At 42.2% G+C, this 19,061-nt stretch overlaps 1 protein-coding gene across 1 annotated transcript in view; it reads right to left on the bottom strand.

Moving 5' to 3' along the window:
• Positions 1 to 19,061, bottom strand: part of SCAI (suppressor of cancer cell invasion) — an 81,308-nt gene that overhangs the window by 29,958 nt on the left and 32,289 nt on the right. The window contains exon 3 of the mRNA XM_054998180.1: positions 2,332 to 2,463. Within this exon, the coding sequence (XP_054854155.1) occupies positions 2,332 to 2,463 (132 nt within the window). The remainder of the gene's footprint in view (positions 1 to 2,331; positions 2,464 to 19,061) is intronic.

Raw genomic sequence — 19,061 nt, 5'->3', positions numbered from 1 at the left:
TCTTTCCTGAAAGTCACAATTCTTCAACAATTGAATTTCAAAGGGAAACTCCAGCATGAAACTGCTGGATTTGAATTTGTTAAAAAATTTATGCTTCCTGCTCCCCTTGAAAGAGACTTGGGATTTTTTTTTAACTTATTATGGGTTTTAACTATCTTAGCAAAATCTGGGACTCTGCACACGTTATAGGTGTTAATTAGCTAAGCATAGGTACTGAACGATCTCTTCCTTGATTGAATTTGAATTTTACATAATTACATCTCAGCCTATACATCCTGCATTTCATGGCCCCTTGGGTGCTGCTTTTTTTTTTTTTGGTCATGCCCCTATATAAAATAAGCAAGGATCCATGCATTTGCACGTGAAGTAGTAAACTAATCCATGCTATGTTATGCTAGAATCAAGTTATTAGTCTTTAAGTGCCACAGGATGCTTATTTATTGTCCCTCCAGCTTGTCTCCTTTTGCAGGTGTCTCTTAAGAAGAACTAAGAAGAGTGGCAAAGACCATTATTAGGAGAACAAGGATAAAATGGAGGAAAATAATTCATGTTACATGACCGTAATAGATTGCAACTAAAGCCTAAAGGAGTAAGAAAAATATGGGGGAGGAGACTGTTGCCCTTTGAAGGCATCCCTGCACCTATGGATTGGCTGTATTTGCCGGCTGCCTTTAATGGTATCCAGATTCAGCCTTCCGAGGTGGCTGCTTCACCCAGCTTAATGATAGGGGTGCCTTCAGGTGTTAAAGACAGAATTAGTATTTGGGACACAAAAATATTAAAGATTCACTGAAGTCACCTTGGTAGAAGCAGGGAAGGAACAGAACACAGATTCAGTATGATAAGTAGTTGGAGGGAGAGATGACTTCAATGCACCCCTCCTAACATCCGCCAACAGAGCAGCAACAGGGCTGATCAGTATCTCGCTTTTCATTAATTCAGTTCCAGCTTTCCAGCGCAACTATAGCAACAGCAAGTAGTTATGCAGCATTTCTCCCTCCCTTCCCACCTGCACAGCACTTTCTGAATGACATCTATTACCCAGAAACCTCTACACAGGAAGGCAGGGGGTTGCTTCCATTTTTCGTTTTTAAAAAATGGAACAAGCAACTGGCTCAAGGTTGCAGAAGCAGTTTATGGGAAAGTAATTCTGGATCCAAGCGTTCTTGTTGGCATTGGTACACTTTAACATGGCAATTTTGGAACAGTTGGTCCTTTTAAAAAATCACACTTGCTAAATCATTAATAAAAATTAGCTAGTGATCAAGGATGAGCAATCCTTATGTTCTTCCCCTATTCTAACACTACTCCTTTGACATGCTGAGAAGAAACAGGGAAATTGTCAGGCATAGGCAATATATAAGGACGTTTCCAGCTGCTCATGTAGCTGAGGAAACTGGTAAGGTTGGGAAATCACAGAAGGGAGGCCATGTTCCCTCTCACTACCAGACTGTTCCTGTTTGCCTTTGCTGGCCCTTCCATGCAAGCACTGCCTTTCCATTGCACAAGAAGACCAGAAGATGAGAGAAGACTGTGGGGAGTTGATTGTGCAATTGTTCCCTAACTCAACAGACCACACAATTGTTCCCTAAGCAGATAAAGAGCACAAGCCTCAGGCATGTAAATAGTCAACTCAATCAGAGATGAGACTTCCAAGAGAAAGATCTTGAAACTATGGTGGAATCCAAGAGCTTATTATAACAAATCACTTCTAACTAAAATAAGATTTCAAATAAACAAACTGTTCTTATGAGTTCTTTAAATAGCCCAGTGTTCATGGACTTTTGAGGCACAACGAGACTTCTGTTTATGCAAGCACCAGCCTCACTTTAGAGTTCCTGCTCCTCGTCCATCGACATGAAGTGCTTGTTGCAGCTCCTGCCTCTTCCATCTCCACAAGTCCTCCTGCCTGTTACTACAGCAATGGGTACTCTATCCTCAGAAGATGAAATTTTAAATGCTGCACCAACGATAGTTAAGTTCCTTGAGCTATGTGCAAGATAGGAATCAAGGACGTTTGCATAATCTGTTCTGCCCTTACCCCTCAAAGAGATGCTTGAAAGCACACAGAAAAAGTTTGCTGAAGTCTGAAAAACCAAAACAGTGGATAAAAACAACTTCCGGGGGTTGAGGGAACAGGACTTCAGTGCCACTCCTTGTCCCCTCCGTCTGACTGACCTAATTAGTTTTGCTAAACACTGCAGAACCATGTAAGATATACATATTTGCATAATTTATGCCCATCACAGAATCTGGAATGCCTGAGAGCAGAATTTTAAGACTTTTTTTTAAAGGTTCAATCCTGCTTTAAAGCATCTGAAGCACACTGACCTCAAGCCATTAAAAAGCTGTTTGGATTTATCCAGCAGGTAACAGAAGTCTGTGACAGTTTTCCTTTCTCCCTGAGGGATGTCGTCCTCCCCACCGCCTGTTGACATGGTTTCTTTCAGGGCAAGCTCAGTCCTAGGAAAAGAAAAAAGGACAAAAGTCTGCATTAGCCATTGATGGCAGGGAGCTCAGAACAATTGCAGCAGCTGGGGCTTTGGCACGTACAGTGTCACAAGGATGAAGAGTGGGAGAAAAAAAACATACACACAGTTCCCTCACCCCACAGACCTGCTGAAATCCTCACAAGGAAAGAGTGACTGAGCGAGCGAGCATGTGTACACACAAGCACATTTGATAATGCAGTTCAGTATTGAATGGAGGGAAAGAAAATCAAAGTATCTAAGAAAGCGCAAAGTCTTTTAAAAAATAAGATTTGTATACACATACAAGATTCTCACTGTGCCAGAGCTGTTACATCTCTCGCTTAGTGATGCTACAGGTTTACCTGATAGCAGGGTTATATTGCAGGGGGAGGGAGAGAACTAGATTCGCTTGTCACAGCAGTCTGCACCTCATGCCATGCTGCAAACTGACAGCCAAAGCACTCATTTTCCCCTTAATTAAAATTGGAAGCAAACTGCACAAGATGGCCAATATTTGAGGGTGCAGAAAAGACCACCAATAAACATCAATATAAATCCCCTTTGCCAGGCAAGCAGCAGAGTTGGTGGGGCATGCAACTGGGGCGTGCAAACTGAGTGTGAATCCAAAAACATCCTGCCAAGTGATTAACGTAAACAAGCCAAGTCACATGCTAGTTTTATTTTTAAAAAATCATCAGTGGTATAATGGAAGGGCACTTTTGCCATTCTCCACACAAAGGATGTCATTCAACTGCACAATGATAGTTAAGACTAAGGCCTGGCTCACACAAGAAGAGGAATGGACTGGGAATGAAATTGCAGAGTCCTATGTTAGCAGTATCCTACACATTTTAATATAAACAATGCCTTTGGCTGAAGAGTTTGCCCAACCCTCCAAGACCTCAGGAGTCCCATAGTCAGCCCAAGGGACTTTTTGGGCTCACTCATGCATTGCAACATGTGTCAATAGTCAGCACAACGAGTTAGCAACAGGCACCTGGGAAATTCATGTTCAAAGATAAATGGTACAGCAGTTAAAGTTTTACGGGGAGTGGTTAAATCAATGTAAACTCTGCTAAAACGTTTTGGGTAAGGAATGATGCTGCCAAACATCTCCCTGGCCTTAGAATCTGTTTAATTGTACTTGAGGAGCCCCCAATCATTGCTTGAAATAAGAAGGCCGATGATGACAAATTGAGGAGCACCAACTGTGGTATAACATGATTGGTAATTTTGTTTCAAGTGCTGTGCTGGACACAGACTCCTTTCCGGAACTGCTATGATTAGAGGGCCAGATTTCTTCATTTTTTAAAAAACGGATTTCTTTTTTCTTCCGCAACCCAGATTCTGACTCCCTCCCCAAACCTTCCTTTACTTTGCACAAGTCATGAGCAGATGAAGTTGTTCCAGAGTTCCTTAACACACTTGTTTACATTGCCAACATGTCCCATTTCAGCCTTGCCTGCAAAAATGTATCTTGTCACAACAAATAGATTCTAATGCACTGTAATGGATTCCTTCAGGCTACAAAGACCTAGTGGGAGCGTGCACAGCATTCCTCAAGTCCATGTTTCAATGGGAACTTACTCCCCATTTCCAAAAAGAATAAAGACTGACAATATTAACAGAAGGCCTGGTGAAAGCTTGTAGAGAGAGCCTCATTCATTTTGAATTATTGGGGAAGTGTGGGTGGGGAGACAGACAGAAATAATTAAATAATTAATCGATGAGAAAGGAACATAGGTATGACCTACAAAAGCTGCAGAGAAACCTTTAGCCTACAAGAAGTACAAGAGTAGAAAATGGCAAGAAGGGACAATTTTCAGATGAATGCAGACAAACATCTTTCTAGGGCCTTGATAAAAGGAGAGAATGTCTGCATTATATTTGTTGGTTTACAGTATTTGCAGTCCAGCTTCTAAACCAAAACATTTAGAAGACTGTATGCAAAAAATCCTCAAACACATACTCATAACATTAATTAAGTCATTTTTAAAACTACAGGGAAAAAAACCTCCAATGCTCAGATGCTTGGCAGAACAAAGAAATCTTCATCTGCCCCCTGAAGAGACACGAAGGAAACTTGTAGAAGGACTTCGGTAGAAGAGGAGGAAAATCACATTTCATAACTCTGGCGCCACTATATACTGCTTCTGGCCAAGGATTACCCCAGTTCCCTGAAGGATGAAATCCAGAGCACAGGCTCACTGACAGATCTTGAAAATAGTGGGAGTTGTGCAGGAGAAGGTGCTCTCCAAAAATACTCAGGGCCCAGACCACATACAGTGTTAAAAGATCAAACACGCCATCTTGACTTGAGCTCAGAAAAGAACTGGTAACCAATGGAGATACTACATTTGTTCTGAAATATGTCCTTGTCAACCCACCCTACCTGTCAGCAGGTGATTGGTGGCATTGTCTATCAGTCGCAGTTTCCAAACTATCTTGCAGTCCCACATTCATATGCTTTCCTTCCTCTCCGGAGTTCAGAACTGCATTAAGTGTTTAAGGGGCAAGATTTTTTTTCAGGAAGGAGGAAGACATTCCATATAAAGGAGGAGGGAGGGCCCACATTCTTGCCAGAAGGCAGGAACATCAGCATAGGAATGCCTTGCCCCTCCACCTGTAGCTCAGCAGCCAAGTTCTTGAGAATGAACTATTAAAAGATATCAGCTCACACATTCCCATCCACCCTCACACACACTCTTCATGCTGAAAGACAAAAAAATAAGCTCATGGGCAGTGGGGAATTAAGCACCTTTCTTTAAATGATCTCCTGCAAAGCCTCCAGTCAGTGTTACCTAGCAAACACCAAGGAAACACACTGCCACAGAACCTTTATCTCCATATGGAAACAAGGGAAAGGGGGGAGGTTGAAGAAAGATGGAAGGATATCAAGACTGTGCTTGAATAAGCAAGTAAACAAGGTGGCACAAACAAGCCACTGGAAGAAGAAACAGATGGAAGGATGGCAAAGCAGACAAAACAGCAGAGAAGAGGGGGGCAGAGAAAATGAGCAAACTGAGAAAATGCCAGTTTTGCCTCAGACAGAAAAGCAAAACTAAGAAAAACAGACATACAGAGCAGGCTAAAAATATCCAGATGCAGAAGGGAAAATGGGACACCCAGGAAGAGGAGGAGGAAGAGAATAAAATCCAAAAGGGACGGCGGAAGTATTCTGCAGAGAGAAACCTTCAAAGCAGTAAAAACAACCAAACTGCACAGAGGGCCCTGGTTTTTGTGCAGCAGGAAGCTGGATTCTATGACCCAAATCAAGCTCATTTACATCATTACACATGCTTATATTTCTGCCAGTTATGAGGGGGGGGGGACAAGAAATAGGGTTGCCATAAATTAAGACCATACCAGACTTCATCCAAGAGTTTTTACTGGAGGAATCCGCAACTGGAGGCCCACCCAGAGCCAAATCTAGCCCTTCAAGTAGCACTGACTGGCCCAACCAGTTGCTTAAGCCAGAGGCAAAAGGAGATTAGCAAAGTGAGATCTGCGGATACAGCTGTTGCCAGCAGTGCACTAAGGAAGAGGCCTGCCTCTCCTGCCTCTTGAAGGATCCTTCCAATAATACGTGTTGTCTATTACATAGCCAGCCATAGATATCTAGTCCCACATCACATGGACACCAATTTTCCAAGTACATAATGCTCAGCGGCCATAACAGCCCCTTATAAGAGCACACAACTTCTGTTTTCAGAGTGGATACGATAACGTTAGTTCTCTTTCACTTCAGTTTCCTTTCAGTTTGTTCTGACTTCATAAGCCACACTGAGCATTCTGAAGCACATTTCATGTAACCAAATAAATCAGTTCAGCAATCTTAAGACGACGACCCTGTAAAGTAGGCAAATATCTCCATGTTGCAGATGGACAGCAGCTTGCCTCAGTCCCCCTAGAAAATCAGTGGCAGAGTGCAAACTTTACATGGAGACGATCACAGTTCAAACCCTGGAGTTTTCTGTACAGGATATCATCTAGTAGGACTACTAAAGACCTTTCTATGCCCATGATTTTGGTGAGGCAAAATGCACTAGATGAACCAATGGCCTGACTCAGAACAAGGCAGCTTCATATAAAATGTTGGCTTGGATTGGGATAACCCCATTTCACTCTCAGCTATGTTCTCCACTTTCTCAAGCTCAGGCACCCACACATATTAATACCAAGTCTTCAACATTTATTAGCATTCCCTCTTCACTGCTGCCTCAAGTTCCTGCTCAAAATCCTCTGCACTGGCTTAACTCTCAGTTAACTTATCAAAAACACCAATTGTGATTCATGTTTCAACACTGAACTACCACAGTCTAAAAGTACAACCCACGCTCAAACTAAGCTTGAAAAATCTGATTTAAGCAGATCTTTAAACTCCCTTCAGAGAGAGTTCAAGCAACCCTAAAAGTCTGGCCTGAGAGATTGTTAAAGAATGTGTGCATGGGGCAAATGGACTGAGCTGTACCCGATTCTGTCAACATGCTGCCTTGGGAAGCATCATAGCTCAGAGCAGCATATGCTTTGCATGCAAAAGATCCCCAGAGAGAGTCAATCCCAGCACCTCCTGTTAAAGGATCTAAGGCACTAAGTGCTGTGAAGGACCCTTTCTTCCCTGAGACCCAGAAAGCTGCTGCCAGTCAAAGTAGGATTTGAGTCTGGAGCACCTCAGAGAACCACAAGATTTTTGGGCTGTAAATTTTCAAGTGTCACAGGCAGGGCTTTTTTCCAGCGGGAACGCAATGGAACAGAGTTCCGGCACCTTTTGAAAATGCTCAGCAATCGTGTGTGAAAATAATATTATTTCAAAGAATCCCGTGTGTTTCTTCCTCATTTCCCCCTTGAGAGTTCTGCCACCTCTTTTCCCAGAAAAAAAACCCTGGTCACAGGGAACATGTCAGGGAAAAGACAAGGCTGAACTCGTCTCCATGACATGCTCTTTTGTTTTAAGCAGACCTGCTCCAAAGTGAGAAGGATACAGAGAGGGAAAAGCAGCTAAACAGCTTCTCACAGAGGACAACTTGTTTTTATGAATTGATATATCCCTTGCAAAGCAGAATAATCCTTCAACATCAAACCTGTTCCCAAGACAATAGGTTGAAAAGACAAGAATACTGAACAACAACTGAAACTCAGCTGTCATCAGATTGCACACCAACAATCCCAGGGGTTGGGGGCAGAAATGGTAGCAGAAGGAGGGAACAAGGGAAGAACAAACCAAGAACAACAACAAGTAGCAGCACTGGGCATTTCAGAGGCAGAAGGGAAATTATCCTTTTGCAAAAGGCTGGATGATTATATGAACACGGGCGGGGGGGGGTCGTCTTCTAAGGTTGAAAAGATCCACTCCTCCCCAGCCCCAGCATCCAGTCCCCCTCCACCACCTGCACCTCTCCCCCAAGAAGATCAGTTTACTCAGACTGGCAGCTGCCTTCCCAGCTACCTGGCTGACTAATCCCTTCTAATAAGCACTTTGTGTTCTCTAACTCCATGGTTCACAGATGCCTATTCTTTACTCAAGAGGTCCTTTAAGTATCAAATGAAACAGTTTAAGATTTATGGTTTTAATAGTTTTTGAGATGAGATTTTAATTTGTATGTTTTAATTTGTTAGCTGCTTTGGTTGATTTTGACCCAACAAGACAGGGTCAAAATCTTGTTAATAAATAAATGTATAGACTGCTTCTTAACCAATGTTCTTGAAGCAGTTCGTAAATAAAACACATAATATACATATTTTATAAAATTAAAACTAAAACAAGCCATAAATAATACTGCTGCAAATAAAAGCAATACAAAGCAGCAGTCATCAGCAGCAGACTAAATACAGTAAAAGCAATAGTTACAAACAGCAAATATTTTTAAACCCAAAAAATCATTAATTTCTGCCAGACTAAAAATGCCCTATTTGGCACCTGAAACTCAAAAAAGCGGGCACCAAGCAAACTGCTGTAGACAAGGAACTCTGGAAGCAAGGCAGCACCCATCTGTTGTGGCTCCCCATTCCAGAAAATCAGAGCATACGGAGAACGATATGAATCTACTAGTATCCATAAGTAATGAAGCTGTTTCTTCAGGAGAACTACAATGTCATCTAAAAACAGCCTAACTCGTTACCCAGGTATTTGTAAGAAAAAGGGGGGAGAGGTGCACACATTAACTTTTTACACAAATTGAAAGGGTCTGCACCAATATGGGCATTTCACTACCCTTCTCAATTGGGTAGCAGGGAATAAAGATGACCATGTAGAGCCGTTAACCATGCTCAGTCTACAAAATGGCATGAAGAGTTTGTCAGGCATGCTTGCTCAGAGTTGGTGTCACAAATGATAAGTGATTTGACTTCACTGATCTCAGGAAACATATTGCTGGATGCTTAAAAATAGAAGACAATATCCAAAGGAAGCCTTGCTGGTTAGAGAAAAGAACCACGCTGCTATCTTCCCCTTCCTGCTCACCTACATCCTCCTCAGCCAGCAATCAGTTCGGAGTGCCATAAAAATTGCATCACAATGGACTACAAGGAGAAAGCGTCCATTCACACATCCCCACAGACTCACCAAGCTTCTCAAGCAGCACTGCGAACATCAAATATCAGGTTTAGTTACTCCAACAGTTCTCATCTACAGCAAGCTACTGGCAGAAAACTCCTCGCTGGCAGCCACAATTTAAAGGTAAAAGGTGGGAAGTAGGAGGACAAAAAGGAAGACAGTCTGAATACACCAACCAACCAACACAACATAAAAACTATATATTACAATAATCTATGCTCTAAAGACTGAACAGGTGATGTGCATGAACGTACAGAGCTACAGGAACTTCTACCCCACCATCAACCTGACCATGAATCAATCACACAGGTACTAAATTTTCTAGACACCACAGTATAAATACATGACAGATGCTTAAAAACCACCTTATACCAGAAACCTACCAATCAGCAAACATGTCTACAAGCCTCCAGTCACTATCCTAAATACACTAAACAACCCATAATCTACAGCCATGCATCTGTTCCAATCTCTCTGACAGATATTCTCACCTGCAGACTCTACAAAAGACATTTTTGGAACTACAGTACCCACCTGATGTAGTAAGGAAATGGATCATGTATATATTCCATAGTGTCAGCAATGCCTTTCTACTCTTTATATTGGACAAACATGCAAAGTATAAATGGACATAAATCTGAGATTAGAAACCACAACACTCAATAACCAGTGGGAGAACATTTTAATCTTTCAGGACATTCCCTTGCTGAACTAAAAGTGGCTTCCTCAGAGAAACTTCAAGGGGAGATGGCAACATGAAATTGCCGAAATGGACTTTATTCACAAATTCATAAGGGACCCCACCCCGGGCCGAACAGAGATTTCGGATTCTTATTTTAGCAGGATTTGAGTCCAGTGGCACCTTAAAGACCAACAAGATTTTCCAAGTGTAAGTGTTCAAGAGTTAGCTCCCTTCTTCAGATACGAGTAGGAATGAAGATCCCTGACCCTTTATATCCCAGGCGAAGGTGGGATGGGCGCTGCAAGGGAGGGCATCAGTATGTAAAGGTACAATGCAGCTTGATAACAGCAGAAACTAGCATCTGTAGTGAGATAAGAATCCTAAGTCTCTAATCAGCCCTGACAGTCGGGAAGCGGGGGGGGGGGGGTCCATTGTTCTAAATTTGTGAATAAACTCAATTTCAGCAGTCTCACTTGTAATCTCCCCTTGAAATTTCTCCATTCCTACTTGTGTCTGAAGAAAGGAGTTCTGATTCTCAAAAGCTTAGTCTGGAAATCTTGTTGGTCTCTAAGGTACCACTGGACTCAAATCCTGCTGTTCTACTGCAGACCGACACGGCTACCCACCTAACTTGTCTCACTACAGATGCTAATTTCTGCTCTAAACAAGTTGCATTGTACCTTTATGTCTTGAGGTCTTCCTTTGCTACACACCTCCCCTCTAATTAAGCTGTACGGTACCTTTATATCCTGATGCCCTTCCTTGTAACACTCCACCCATATATATAAAGGCTCAGGGATATAAAGGCTCAGGAATCTCCGTTCCTACTTGTGTCTGAAGAAGGAAGCTCTGACTCTTGAAAGTTTACTCTGAAAATGTTGTTCTCTAAGTTGCCACTGGACTCAAATCCTGCAGAGCTCCACTGCAACTCTCCACTTGAAATTTTCCATCCAGTTTTGGAGTGCACAGTTAAGACGTGCAAAGTCAGAGATCCAGTAAAGAAGTCTGGCCCTATCTGGCTTTCCTTCTAGCCTTTCCAGTCTCTTCTCCAAGAGGAATCAAATAGGGATGGTCTGAATGCCTGCATAGGATAAGGACTTCAGGTTGGGCCTTTCTCCAGAAAAGGGGCTGAACATAATCTTTTGTAGAGGTTTTCTTCTCCAGGTCCTGTTTTCTCCCAAAGCTTAAAACAAGTTGGAGAAGGGATCTTGATTTGCCCAGCACATTCATCTCTTGGGAACCAGAAGACCTGCCATGCCCACCGTTCCCCCACTAAAGTTTCCCTTTACTCCCACCTAATCAGAATGACAACACATCTGTAGATAGAAAAAATGATTCCTTTGAGGCACATTTCACACACTGCCTCTTTAAGAAACAAACACTGCAAGTCCTAATGGAGCAAGTGGTGCAGAGCTAGGGTTTTTATTTTCTTGAGCCATTTAGCTTTTAAGTAAGTCCCAGAATGCCCCAAAGCTGAACCCAAAATCTGAGGGGGTGGGGAACTGAGCCAGAGGCTTATCCGGCAGAAACAACCTAAACATTGCACTGAGGATCTAGCCAAGATCTATCGGCATCAGTATTACTTGTCCAGAAGCAGCAATTGTAATGCTGCTGAAAACAGCCCTGCCCTCTGGACCCTAGCATCTGCTGGTAAGTCAAGAGTATGCTGCACTGCTGTACATGGAGATACCATTAGTCTAAAGCCCCAAATGACTTGTCCTTGCCTCACTGGGAAGGTTCCCCAATACCTTGATCATTTCAGTTGCTCCTTTCTGCACAACTGAAGGGAAAGCCATTACTAGACAACCCATACTAGGGACAAAACACTACTAGAGTCCGATGCTTGCAGCCTGCCAAGGCTGGGTGCTGCTTCCTTTTGGCATCTGGTTGGTTGTGTCAGAATGGCAGGGGTGTGTTGTTGTTGTTATTTTTTAAGCAAACCACTGGGCTGGAAAAGGGTATGCCATTCACTGAACTTGGTGCTTTTAAAATGCCAGTTTAATTAGATGCAGAATTATTTCCCTGTGTATTAGCCAAGCCCTGGATAGCAATAAACTTCTTGTGACCCTGGGAACTGATCAATGTGACCCAATGAAGCTTCTTCATCTAAAATTAGAAGATGAAAGGGGGGGGGATTCTTATTCTTTCAGGCTCCAGTAGTTTCAATTACTTTGCTTCCGGCTCTGTCCCTCAATAACTTGCCAGCAACCTTGCAGGACAAAACAGCAGCTGCAAAATTTTTGAAGAGGGAGGACCAGGCGAGATCTGGAGAAAGAGGCCTACAAGAGGGACAGCCAGGATGCAATGAGGAGGGCCCACAGGACTGTCGAGATATGCTTTATATGCACAGAACCTCTTGCATATCTGGATCAGAATAAAGGGACATTTAATCCAGCATTCCATACACTGGACAGGCTGATGCCCCCAGAGAGCACACAAGCAAGGCAAGAAGGCATCATCCTTTCCCGACTGCTACCCCCAACACAGACCACTGATACTCTGAACACAGCGGTTTCACTTAGAGAGTCACCGAAAAACCTATCCTCCGTGAGTTTGTCTTGTCTCCTTTTAAGGTCCATCTCTACTAGTTGTTATCACAACATCTTGCGGCAGTTGATTCCACTAGCTATTTATTCTGTGAAAAAAGCATCCTATTATCAGTCCTGAATGTACCTCATTAATATTATTGGGTGACATTAGTACAGGGGAGGGAGAAAAGTTCTTTTCACACCATGTACAGTTTTATAAACCTCTACCCTGTCTTCCCTTAATGATCTATATTCTAATATAAGAAACCTCCAGTTTCCATGCTGAGGAGACTCAGTATTTCCATGCTAAGGAAATCCAAGCTATGGATTTTTTTTCTTTGCATGATTTCCAGTACTCTGTGATCCTTGGTATGGCCAGAAATGCACACAGGATTCCAAATGAAGGCACACCATAGTGTGTGTGAAGGAACAGAATTGCAAGTCCCATTCCTTCGGAAGTCTTGGAGGGGGGGGGGTCAAAAAACCTCACAGCTACCACAAGTCTCCACTTGGCAATGCTGCCCCTTTCCCCTATATCAGGAAGGAGGGAATCCAAAACCAACATGGATAATAAGTGCAATCAGGGCTTTATTTCTGGGGAAAGAGGTGGTGGAACTCTCTATTATCACCTGTGCGTGCGCTTTGTGCACGTGCGCTCCCAGAAATGCGTGATGACATCGCTCCCAGAAGTGATGTCACTCCTGGAAGTGACACCACTTCCCAGAATCCAGCACAATGCATTACGACAAGATAAATGTTAGTAAGCTTGGGAAATTACACTATTATGAGAAAGGGTTTTTTCCCTTTCTGTATCCTCTACAAAAAGTGAAAACATTCATTCCCTTTCCCAAACATTTCATTTCTTTGGAATCACATTTTAAAATATGCAAGGAGAAGGCCTCTAAAAATCCAAAATCCATCTCTCAAATCTAAATTATAACAGATTCTCTCTGCCAGCATAGAAAAAAAAAATCCAAAATTCTTTCTCAAAGAATTTGAGAAAGAGTCTGAAATTCGTAATCTAATGAATATTGAATTTTCAAATTTTCAGGGAGGGTTTTGCTTTACTGGAGCAATTTAAAATTAGATACTCAACTTCAGCTGCATTAGATTTATACTTAGTTTAAAATGGCTTTTTTTTGTTGCCTGCCAACTCTGTCTTGCCAATGGCGAAGCTGTTGTGACATTGTGAAATGCTCATAAATATTCCAATGTCCCAGACAACCAATATTCATAAAAACTTCCTTAACACCCATATGTCCACAGCAGTTTCAGTTATGTTAATCAGCTGACGGTGAGAAAACCATTTGAGTTACAGCTATTAAGACATAAGAACACCTATATGCTGATGAATATATTGATGAAAGCCTTCTGTGACTGTCTTGGACACAGCTATCCATTCCTACCATAAAACTGGAATAACCATAACTGACATTTTAACTAATACAAATAACCATAACTGATATATTTAACTAACACAGAACCAATCTGCATTCAAAAGCTGTGGGAACCATAACAATGTCAGCAAAAGAATGAAAGCAACACACACACGCACAGCCCCACCCCCCCACCCCATGAAAAGAAAGCAGAATGAACTCAAAGCAGCACACACACTTTACAGAAAATAATGGTTTTATGGAAAAGTGGCTTCCGTTTTTGGACTATATTGAAAAGAACAATTTACAACCTACATCGAAAATATTACAGTCTATAACAAATAATGGATACTTCGCTGTATATTAATGTAGTAGATCAAAAGTGAACAGTAATAGAATCCCTCTTGAGAAATGAAGAAGATACTATGTTAACTTTGTATTGTTTAAAGATTGATATGTTATATATGTAATGGTTATTGTTTATCTGTTATTTGTTAATAAAAATTAAAAGCAGCACACACACACACAGCCCCCACAGACCCGTGAAAAGAAAGCAGCATGAACTCAAAGCAGCACAAACACACAGCCCCCCCCAAAAGCAGAATGAACTCAAAGCAGCACGCACGCACACATACAGCCCCACCCCTGAATGAAAATAAAACAGAATGAACTCAAAGCAGCCCACATACACATACAGCTTCACCCACCCACTCCCCCAATGAAAATAAAACAGAATGCAGCACACATACACAGAAACCCCCAAATGAAATGAAAGCACAATGAACTCAAAGCAGCTTACCCTCCTCTGCAGAGCTGGCCCCAGCAGCTCTGCTTGCACTCGCTCTCTCACCCACAGAGGAACAGAAAAAAGTAGAATAAACTTAAAACAGCTAAACCTCCTCTGCAGAGCTCGTGCAGGGCCCCAACGCTCTCTCTCACTCACAGAGGAATGGGGGAAAAGTAGAATGAACTCAAAGCAGCTAAACCTCCTCTGCAGACCCGCAGGGCCAAAGGAGGAAAGAATCATGTGGGCAGATTCTAGTGCTACCGGAATGGCATTCCAGAGTGTTCCCCCTCAAAAAAAAGCCCTGAGTGCATTGCAGCCCTCTACATCTGCGGTGTCAATTAGAGGCTCTGCCTAGGTGCTAGGTCTTCCACTTTGCTCCTACAAACTAAAGTGGGGATGATCAATTTCACTTTTGAGCTATTGCACCAAGGGATAGTGAGCTTACACACTACCCCTCCCTGTTACTACACTTCTTCAGACAGCAAGACCAAACAGGTATCGCGGTTAGAGCATTCAATAGAGATTAGGGTTAGAACATTCAAAATATAAGTTTAATAAAGGAATTAAAAGAATACACATGGTCTGTTAAAGCATCAGGCTGAACATGGGTACAAAGAAAAGTGAAAACACAGAATCTCATTTCCTATACTTGGTACTTATCTTAAAACACCAGGTTTAATTAGGACAGACTTGTATTATTTGATGTTTCAGCAATTTAAAGTTCAGTGTTACTTTAGCTCTTATAGTTGGGACTTCTCTCCATTGTCCCTCGCCATGTGGACAAGATAGGAGTACTGAGGTAAACATCTAGTCTTCATGGTTTGTGCCTATCCAAGGAGAAGAATGAGATGGAAAAGAACCTTCTTCCCTATATCCTGGGAATTTATTATTTCCCCTCAGAGAGCACCACCACCCCATTCTGATCTCTTCCTGCTTCCAGAGGGAAAAAAAAGCTTTCTAGTCACTTGGCTGCATCCTTGCCTATATCCCTTAGGTGTGACATTCCAGCAGGGTGTGAGATGGTAAACCAATGTCCTACTTGGCAAGAGCTATTAGAACATATAAGCATTAAAGTACTCTATGCTTGAGGCTTGATGCCATATCCTCTGGCTCCATCCTTTCTGCCAGCTACAAGTTTGCAGATGGGTTCCAGCTCATAAACAATACAGTCCCAATGCTTGAAATATTGGGATGAATTCTAGGGCGGAGAGCATTTCTCCATAAGGACATTACAATACACACTGTTTACTTTTACTCCTTCCATAATTATCCTAGCATGGAATTCTTTTCACTGCTGCCGCATACTGACATTTTTATTGAGCTATCCAACATGATCACAAGAGACCTTTCCTAGTCAGTCATAGACAGCCCACGTCCCATGAGTGTACATAAGTTCAGAATTTTTTTTGTCCAAGTGTGCATTGCTTTGCACTTACACTGAACCTCATTTGTCATGCTGTTGCCCATTTGCTCAGTTTGGAGAAAGCATCTTCACAATCCACTTTCATCTTCAGTGGAATGGATATCAGGTAGTAAGACACCTGCTTGAGAATGCAGAGAGCCATTGGCAACAGTAGAAAATACTGGGCTAGATTAATTAGGCTTCCCAGTTGCCTGCCGGGGGTTCACTGGCAATCAGCAAGAGGTGGCAAGACCCCTGGAGATCGCTCGCCATCAGCAGGCAACCCAGGAAAGCATACACCGGGCACACTCCCAGCAGGGTGCATCAACATGCCGGCTGTGGGCCCACTCCCGTGCTTTTCTGGGGCCAATTTTGGCCCCAAACAGGCAAGAATTAGGCTGTCGTGATGTTACTTCCCAGAAGTCATCACACAAAAACTAACATGCAGAAGGCACTAGGTAAGTGCCAGATTCCCCCTCTCCACTGGGAGGGTAAGGGGACAACCCTAAGATGAAAATAGTGCCCAACTCAGCAGGAAATGTCCTCCCCCCACCAATCCCAGACACCTGGATCTTCTGTAAGAATCATGGTTCAGGTACCTCGCCTAGGAGAGGCTGAGGGCAACAAGAAGTAAGGCTTCCTTTGCACCTTCCCTTGCATTGCTTTGACTGGAGGCTCATTTGGCTGTTCTCTTAAGTTTTCAGAAAAGCTGCAGAGATCTTTTTTGGCAGACATTTGGTTTAATTACGGTTGATATAAGTTGACGGTGCCATTGGCTGTACTTTTATTTGGTTTTTTGTACAATATTTTAATGTTTTAATTAGCTTTTAAATTTTAAGTGTAATTAAATTTCTTGATTAGGCACGCTTCAAGTACCAGATATTGTAGATGAAAAACAGGGTTAGAAGAGCAAAAACAAACTTAGCATTTGTTCAGTGTATCATAGAAATTCTGACAAGAACCCTGTAAGTTAGGTTAGTATTACCGTTATAATAGGTTAGGCATGCCAAACTCTCAGCGAGTTTGTAACAGAGATGAGATTTGATCAGGCTTATTCTCTTAGGCTCTGTGCTATACCAGCTCCCTATTACAAAATTAAACAAAAGCCTTTAATCTGAAGATACAAAAGGTTCCAAGTCTAGATACCAATCTGAGCAATATTCTTTCCACAGAAAAGACATACTCTCAAATGTTCACATATTCACTGTTTTGCATAAAAGATTGTCTACTTCTAATCTGCTTTTCTCCACTTACTGCAGACTCAAAGCAGCTTAGAATGTCAGAACAGAGAACCATTAAATACCATAAATATTTAAACCAGGTTACTTATTCATAAAACTACCTGCCAACAACAGACTAACCAACATGTTAAGGGAGGCAAACGAGGTGGTAACAGTTCTGCTGGTAATAGTCTCTCTCTAGACACACCCTTCCTTCCAGAAGATGTTTTCCAGGGCAGCAGAGCAGATGGCAACTGTTCAGTCATCTCCTCATGATATGAGAATATGAAAATGATATTCATGTAACACATTCTCACACACAATTTAAAAGAAGCCACAAAGCAGATAAGCCACCAGCAGGTACCTCTGCAGTCCAAAAAAGCAGCATTTTTAGGGCTGGGTGTTAAAGCGATATAGGGTTACAAGAAGTTCATTGCGTAACCTGAGGCACTACATTTCTTTCATCAACATTCATTTTCATTGACATAGATTTGCAAAGAGGCACTCTCCTGACTCTCCTGTTGCAAGGCAGAGCCATCTTCAAGCAACCTAAGCTTCTAAGCTTTTGTAAACTGGAAGATAATTTAGTACATTTCCTCCCTTTTAAGCCATATGTACGCCCCAACAGTTACATAGGTCTGTTGAGCCAAGGCAGGCACATAACAGATTGCATGTTCCAGATTCTCATAACTTATTTGCAAGGCTGCCTGAATTAATAACACTTAGCATTTTATGTAGCCTTTCAGAGTATTCAGAGTGCTCTATCTACAAAACAAAGTAGTTTCTACAATAAATTGTAATGGATCTACATAGTATCATATCTAACAGTTCATGCCTGTAACCTGCAATGTCGTATCTTTAACTGGAGATACCAGGAACTGAGCCTCCTGCATGCAAAGCATGTAATCTTTCATCAAATTAATTTATATTATTTATAGTCCAACTTTCTCACTAGGACTTCAGGCAGATTAAACAGTTGTCAATATAATCAACAGGACTGGAAATGTCCAATAAACAATGCACAGTAGAAATGTTGAGCCAACCAGAAATCTGAGAACAAAACTGAAGCAAAGCACAAGTATTAACATGACACAATAAATGATGCACAAATTATATTCTGACCATCAAGGACCACCAATCATGAGCTGGAGGCTTTGGTATCCATCTTACCATCTTTATTAAATTTGCATATTGCCTTTCAATAGGTAGCTTTATGCTGTAAATTGCTATGAAAACAACAACTTATAATCAGTTAAAGATAAAGCCAACAAAACAAGGCAAGCAACATGATACCCCTCCCCAAAATACTAGAACAGCAATTACTAAGCAGAGGCTTCCCTCTCAAAAGTCTGGATACTAACAAGAGGCAAGCAATTAGGCCAAATGAACTTCCTGAGATAAGATGTTCCACAGTAATAATAGTACTGAAATAACTTCTAGAGATGCCCTGCTAAGAAGATGGTACCTGGATCAGGGCCTTGTTGGCAAATCATGAAGACTGGATAGAGGGTTTCCACGTGGGAAAAAACACTTCCTGAGATACTCCAGACCCAGACCGTTTAGGTCTTCGTATGTCAGAACCGGCATTCAAATCAGACCTGAAAACACACAGGTGGCTAAAACCATTTATTGATTAAGCCTCATTTGCACATGCATATCAAAGTGCTTCTTTTCTTGAGTGATGCAGAGTGGCTTCAAAACTGGGGTGCTAATGTAAACTTCTTCGGGTGAAAAAAAATTATAGATCTTTGTACAGCCAGACTAACTGGGGTCAGTGCCATTCAGCACCTTCTGCTCCTTCAACTTCCCCCGACTGCAGTCACTGCAGATTTCTGGAGCAGGCTGAAGAGGAGGAGGGCTCCAGCTTACCACTTCCATTATATAGAGGTGTGGGCAAGAAGCCATATCTTCTCAGCACACTTCTGGGGTGCTGAAAGCATGCCATTCAGCAATATTTGCTGCTACTGCTTTTCCTCACAGCCAGGCTCTCTGAGCTGTGAAGAAGGGGGACAAAGCAAGGGCACTCTCCCTCTGTTGCTATC

Source organism: Eublepharis macularius, chromosome 14 (assembly GCF_028583425.1).
Source record: "Eublepharis macularius isolate TG4126 chromosome 14, MPM_Emac_v1.0, whole genome shotgun sequence".
Taxonomy (NCBI): Eukaryota; Metazoa; Chordata; class Lepidosauria; order Squamata; family Eublepharidae; genus Eublepharis; species Eublepharis macularius.
This window is presented reverse-complemented; position numbering and strand designations above follow the sequence as displayed.